The sequence below is a fragment of the Tauraco erythrolophus genome, chromosome Z (assembly GCF_009769465.1).
Source record: "Tauraco erythrolophus isolate bTauEry1 chromosome Z, bTauEry1.pri, whole genome shotgun sequence".
Classification (NCBI taxonomy): domain Eukaryota; kingdom Metazoa; phylum Chordata; class Aves; order Musophagiformes; family Musophagidae; genus Tauraco; species Tauraco erythrolophus.
In genome coordinates, this window is record NC_141496.1 from 13793044 (window position 1) to 13800310 (window position 7267).

Here is a 7267-nt window from a genome sequence, read left to right on the forward strand (position 1 = left end):
TTAACTGATTTATCAAACAAAACACATCATCCTTTTATGAATTCAGTTGTTCCTGTCAGTCAGATTTCTGAGGCTTGAAAGAAAGAAAAAAACCCAAGTTTTGCATCTTTCTCAATTCCCATTTGGTTTTCAATGTGAAATGAATCTGTTGCTGTAGTGGATTAGTTAAGGCAGCCTGCAGGGGGAAAAGATGCTGCTCCTTTCCAAAGTCGCATTGACACTTTAACAAAACCTAGTTCCGAGGCATGAACTTGCCTCATCTTCAAGCATCTGATGTCGTTTGAAACTCAGCAAACACGTTGCTCCAGTATTACTCTGAATTTAACCAAGACAGCTGTACCTGAGAGCAGGTTTGGTCCCTACGAGCAGGTTTACTCCCTGCCACGTGCTGCCATAATATCAAATGTAACTGAATGTAGGTATGTGTAAAAAAAAAAGAAAATATATTTAATTTACATTTTAAAGTCATGTTTTAATTTGACAAATCTCACCCTTTTTATTTAGGGGTGGAATCAGCCACTTTTATCTACCCTGTTCTAGTGCATTTGAACTGTCCATGTCCCACCCAGTGCTTTCCCTTCAACACCACACTGCTGAGCATTTCTGCAGATGCAGTTTCTGATCAAAACCTGCAACAAATTAGACATGTGGATCCTCCAACGCAGAGATGACTTCTGGAGACCCAGGCCCAGCAGCTGCCCACTGCCCCGGCCATTGCTAGTGCCTCCTTCCAGCCACCTGCACAGACGGCCGGCCACCAGGCAGCCAGGAAGACCCCTGGCCTGAGACGTGGCAGTCACAAGGCTGGGGATGGTGCAAGAGAGTGAGAGCTGGGCACACACATTGCAGCACGGAGTACTCACACCTGGCTCCTATAACCAACGTCTCCGTCTGGTGCTGCTTCCCCTAAGTTAACTAAATAAGTAACGCCTATAGAGTATTTGGATTCTTGTGATCCACCCAGCAGCAACTATAGCCACAAGATCTTTCCCTGCAATACCGTAGTCCAAGTGGAGTGTAACTGCAACAACAGGGAGAGACAGTGGTGTATTCTGGGACTCAGCGCAGTGTATTTTGAGGCTAATAAATCTAAAAATATTATCGGGCTTACAGAAGACTTTGCAACATACTTGGGCAGGAAAAACATTACCATATGATGAGCTGTTGAAGAGTTCAATATTGAAGAAAGCGTAATCCCCGTTGGTCATTCCTTGCCGATGAGCAGCCAACATGATGTTCCGGATTGTGTCACCGCTGGCACACATGATTACAACTGGTGGAAGAAAATGGAAAACACAGATAAGAAGCAGTTCAAGAACTCCAGGGAACAGCCTGTCAAGCATGAACACTGCCAAAGACACTGACCCCAGCTGTCCTCCCGGTGTTGCAACGAACACGACAACGCAGATGGCAAACAAAGCTGATTTCCCGAACAGCTGGCAGAAGGCAGGTACCAAACACAGAGAGGCCTCCTACTGCCTCGTCTCCTCTAAAAACCATTAAATAGAGCCTGTGTGTGATTTAAGTTTTTTTGCCCCTGCAACATGTGGTAAGTTCTGGCTTCAAATTTCTTCAACTGCATATATTTGTAGAGTCGATTGCAACCATAAGCCTCTGTTGTTACTACTAAGGACGTAAGACAATCTGAAGAAGAAGAATTAACATGATACAACAAAATTACCATTTTAATTTCCATTCCATTGAACAGTTCGGTGTAGATTCATCTCGCTTACACCTCAGCTACCTAAAATTTAGGTATCTGCTCTAGAATTTGTTGTCCCTCTACAGTTAACATAAAGCAGCATCTCTGCAGCTATCTAGCGACAGTGGAATGACTTTCTTCAGGACGTGACTTTCTCTCCAGAGAGTATGCAATAAGCCTAAGCAATGACCACTGATGGGACACTTAATATTCAGAAATGGGAAAGGCAAGTGCCACCTTCTGAGCATGAACATCAAAGGTGGTTACAAGATTAAACACTAGAGCCTCATTTATCGTGGACTAAGAGCTAAGCAGAGGCTCTGCTGCTACAACAGGACCTTCGAGCCCACAGGCGTGCTCCATGTGGGCACCGTCATCCACACTGTGACAACTGTGGCTTAGAGTTCTCTTCCCCAACCTGCTTCCCTTGCTAATCCCTTCCCTCTCCAAAGGGAAAGAGGGAACTCAGGCGAGGCCTGCAGCAACAGGGAGACACCTCCCACACTGAGCACATTATACTGCAAATTTTTATATACGTTCACAAGACTATGGGCATGAAGCTACTGACATCAGAGAGAGCAGTAAAGTATCACACCAGTGCATGCTGCGGGACTATATCCTACAGCAAAGTCCTAAGAGATCCTGTTGGGATGATGATTCAAAACCAACTGCATGCGCGTTTCCAAGAACGCCGTCACGCATGGCAGGGCTCAAAAGCTACAATAATGTACGCAAACATTTTCACCCCAACAATAAAACTGAATCAAAACCACATTCGGCTTTTCTGGGTAGAAGTGTTTGCTATTATAAGAAATGAAGAGGCCAAACAGGCCAAGTCTTTTCGCACACAATGAATCTTCTCCCTTTGCTTTTCTGGTTGGATGCCATCACAGGCACGCAGCTCCAGATGCGCTGCTGGGGTGAGTCATGTTCGGTACATCCCCGCGCTTCAGGAGAGTTATACCATGCATAGCTCTGTCCTACTGATTATAGCAGAGTAATATAATAATTTCCAGAGCAACAGAGCAAGGCATATTTCATGACCATTGTGAAGTATATTAGCACGAAGGAAAAGAGAAGGAAAAAAATTTTCTTACAATAAAATTTGGATCAAATCTCTTCCAGATGCACATCAGGAATGAATTTGTTTCACTGTTCCTAATTTCAGTATAGGTGAGAGATTTCCTTTTGAAATGTTTCCTTGCTGCCCTCCCAACTCTCCCTTGATCTCGCCTTTATAATTCACATCTATCATAAAATGGTAATCTGTAGATGGAATCAAAGAGATTCCCACAACACTAGTAAAAGACCTTGAGCAGGAGGAATAAAAAAAAGAAGCGGGGGGAAAAAAACCTACTTTAAAATACATTAAATTGCATTTTGTAAGCCTCTAAAGGAATGTAAGGGAAGTAATATTAGCTATTTGGATGTGGTTTTTAACCCAGCAGGAGAGAAAAGATAACAACATACTTCAAAATTTTGAAGCAAACAAGCTATGGTCCTGTCTCTTGCAATCTTCCAAAAATGTAAATTGTGTGTATTTAATCTGCATCTGTACCAAAATGTAAATTGCATGTATTTAATCTGCATCTGTACCTTACTATTGTGTACATACAAATCTGTATGTGCAAACGCATACAAAATGTTCTCCCTCCAGTATAATACACGCAGACCACAGTAATTCTAATACTAATATTCTGAATTTATTGACTAGGATTATTGACTCATCCTGCAAATACTGAAGCGTTTTATTCCAGCTAAAGGAGTAAGCATTCCCTTTGCTATGCACATGCCTCGGACTACGTGCTTATGCAGAATGTGTTTAAGCACAGTCCTGGGTTTGTGGCCATTATTGTAAACCTCAGCCTACAGCACTGAGTCTGCAGCCTGGTGAACTGAGTCTACGAGGGAGCTCGAACTACTAACAAAGTTCACTACAGACTACTTTTATCATCATATTTTTCATCATGATCTTGTTGTGCCTTGAGGACTTGTGTCCTGTGAAGTGTCTCCAGGGACTGAACAGGCAGCCGCTGGCAAACAAGGGTGTGTGGCTGGGTGTGCCCCTGCCTCCCAGACCCCCAAGAGCTCAGTGCAAACCCCAGCCAGTGGCAACCTAACCCATGGGGCCAGCCTCTGTCCCAGGTCCCCATGGGCCAGCTGATGGGGCAGCTTCTTTCTCAGTCCTGAAAGAGTTTCGAGCACATACTCTGATCTGCTTGAAAGCCCACTCCCATTCAGAGCAGGTCAAGGAAGCCTAACCACTCAGGTGGGACCACCACCAGCAGCAATCTCTGGAAACAGAGAAGGTGCAGAACCAGAGTACAGGAATGTGTCGAGGTTGGCGTGACACAGGAGCACTTAAAAGCCGGTGAGAGAACCAAGGAATCAAAAATGTTTCTAGACAGTGCTTTGGACAGTGCCCTGTTTCCCATCAGCCCTGCTGCTCTGTGGAGGGGACCTCCAAGGAGTCCTCAGGAAAAATGAAGACCTCATCTAAGGCACATGGTGCATACTTCACATGATATATGACTTTTAAAATACCGTGACCATCTCAAAGATGCCATGAGCAGCAGGACCATCCCTCAGGCCCAGAGAAACATGCCAGGCCAGTCCTGCGGTCAGTCTTTAAAGTCAGAAAGGCATAAGTGGAAGCTGAAGGGCCCCACTTGCTGCATTTTGCAGTAGTGGCATGAGCCAGAGGACAAACAAAAAGGTGAGACGGAGGGAGGGGATGCCACAGGGTACAAGGAGGGGAAAGAAGTAAGACAGAGGACTGCTTTTGTTCGGTCATTTGCAAGTTACACAATGGTGCGAGATCCAAAGTCTCAGCTCAGCAAAGCGTTTAAGCCCAGGCTGAAAGCAAGCCTCTCCTGCCGGACTGTCAGTGCGGTCTGAAGAGCTGGGTTTGCCTTCAGCCATCAGTCACGTTCCCACGGCTCAGCCACAGCTCCCTTTGGCTAAGGGCACACGCTTGTCTCTTCCTGCCGTAAGCGTGCTGGCATGCTCTTAGTTTCAGGAAAGCCAAACACGCAGAAGTTAGGCTGATTCAAAAGAAAAGCATCTTTTCCCACGTTGCGGTTTCCTCTAGCACTTGCACGTTTCTTTCTTTCCGTTCAGTTCACTTCCCCGAATGGTACTTACTAGGAAAGCTCTATTTTAAGCACCTGCTTCGGTGAAGAGAGAATTAAAGAGCCGTATGCTATTAGATCTCCAGTTATCACACACGTTAGCCATCTGCGGCAGCGTAACGACATCAGCAGCGCAAGGCTGCTCTGTCCGCAGCCTGTGGCACCGGAACACCAGTTGTGCCGGTCACGCACGGCATGATCTTTATCAGCCCAATTTTGATCCTATTTTAACATTCTATTTAACATCTACAGGGATGTAAAAACTGCACAAAGCACTTTGTACATCTATGTCTCTTCCGGAAAACAGCTAAGGACTTTCTTTAACTTGATGCTGTAATCCGCTCCTGGAATACACCTTTTCTGTTTTTTTGGCAATAATTTACTGGAGAAGCCTGTGGCTGGTAAAAGCCCCCTAACAGAAAACGCCTGTTTGATAAACCCATGTATCCGCTCATTGCTCCATGAGATCTCACTTCAAAACACCCAACTATGAATTTGCATGTCCTAAAGCACTTTGAGCGTTTTACTACCTCATGCTGCAAAGCCAGCTCATCCAGTGACTTTCCAAGATGTTTTACAAGCCATTTATCTCCACAGTGTTTTGCTAACAGTTGGTGGCAATATTACTGCACGCACTTACAGGTTTCACATCCACACATCCCCTGAAATGACCGACTCCCCTAAATGCATTTGTTATTTATGAAGTACTCGACGGGGCTTCCAACGGCAGGAGCAGGGAAAAGGATCCCTGCGGCAAGACACAGCAGGGTGGGAAGAAAACATCTTTGCTTAGACTTTGAACTTACAGAGAGTCACTTCAAAAATCTCAAGAGAATAAGGAACAGATTTGCTGCTCCACAGATGCGGGCAATTTTAGGTAACCCAGACTGCCGGCAGAAAGCTGATTTCTTACTATGCCACAAAACTCTCCTAGCATGGTCTCTGAGCCCGAGCCTCCCTCCCCGCCACGGGAGGCAAAGCTCTAATGAACTTCTGTGGGCACAGCTTGTGCTCAGGGCAGCCGGTCCCCATCCATCAGGGGGTGCCCAGCTCAGGGATGCCAGCACAGCACTGCAGCGAGCTTCCTCGCGGGTGGGAACATGACGTGACTCCCCGCTCCCACAGGACCTTCCCTCTTTGGTGCTCCCACTGCCCCAGCGCCCCGTCCCTGACCCCGGCTGCCACCGAGTGCTGCCGAGGAGCTCAGCCGGGCACTCCGCTGCCACTCACCCCTCTCGCCGGTCTGGAGGGCGCGGACGACGTCGTCGAGGTCGAGGTGGCGGCTGCTCTCGTCGAAGCTGTGCACAGCCATGTGGAAGGCCTCCTCCTGGAAGACCACATGGACGCCCTCCATGGCGAAGTAGCAGCTGCGCTCGGGGTTGCTGTCGCTGTAGAGCAGCGTGGCCCGGCTCCACTGGTGGTGGCGGAAGAGGGCCAGCAGCATCTCGCCCATCTTGGCGTAGGCGGGGGCGACGCGGGTGAGGTGGGAGTACTCGCCGCCCTTGGCGCCGAAGCCGGCGGCCAGCGCGCCCGCCGACAGCATGGGCACGTCCCAGTGCGCCGCCAGCCGCGCCACCGGCGCCGCCGCGTACTCGCAGACGGGCCCGAGCAGGAGGTCGGGGCGGCGGCGCTGCAGGGCCACCATGTCCACCAGGCTGAAGAGGGCGCGGTTGCCGCACGCCGAGTCCTCGTAGGTGAGCTGGAAGGCGTAGCCGGGCGGCAAGCCGGCGCCGCTCTCCCGCAGGCTCCGCACCGCGTACTCGATGGCCGGCCGCACCCGCCCCAGCGAGAAGAGGTAGGCGTCGTCCTGCGGCAGCAGCACCAGCACCCGGATCAGCTTCTCCTCCGCCGCCTCCTCCGCGCCCGCGGGGCCGCCGCCCAGCGCCGCCCGCGCTGCCAGCACGCAGCAGAGGCTGCCGAGCAGCCAGGGCGGCATCGCGCCCGCCCCCCCCGAGACGCCCGAGCTCCGGCAAACTTTTCGCCCCCCCTTTCCCCGCCCGCCTCGAAATTGTTCGGTCGTGCTTTATTTCTCAGGTGTTTGGCGAATTCACAACCTGCCCCAGCCTTCGGGTCACGGACGGAGCATCTCGGCTCTGCTTTTCTTGGTTTCTTATAGCTTAGATTATTATTATTATTATTATCAATTCTTGCCTTTCCCCCCGCCCGCCCCCCCCGCCGGATCCCCCCGCGGGGCTGCCGCGCTGCACCCTCCCGCCTTAAGTAGCGCGGGAGCGGCAGCCGCTCTCCGCACGCCCGGCGCGGCGCGGCCGGGTTTGTGCGCAGGGAGGAGCCGGCCCGGCCGCGCCCGCCCGCCCCGCCCGCCCCCTCCGGCGGCCCCCCCGCGCCCGCGCTCCGCTCCCGCCGAAACCGCGCGGCGGGGGGTGTCCGTGCCACCTATAGAACACTTACGTACGTATATATACATGTACCTTCC

General features: G+C 50.3%; 1 protein-coding gene across 1 annotated transcript in view; it reads right to left on the reverse strand.

Moving 5' to 3' along the window:
• Positions 1 to 6769, reverse strand: part of NPR3 (natriuretic peptide receptor 3) — a 44641-nt gene extending 37872 nt beyond the window's left edge. Inside the window, exons 1-2 of the mRNA XM_086629417.1 lie at positions 6064 to 6769; positions 1151 to 1273 (exon numbers count right to left, since the gene is read on the reverse strand). Coding sequence (XP_086485543.1) covers positions 1151 to 1273; positions 6064 to 6769 — 829 coding nt within the window. The remainder of the gene's footprint in view (positions 1 to 1150; positions 1274 to 6063) is intronic.
• Positions 6770 to 7267: the final 498 nt, after the last annotated feature.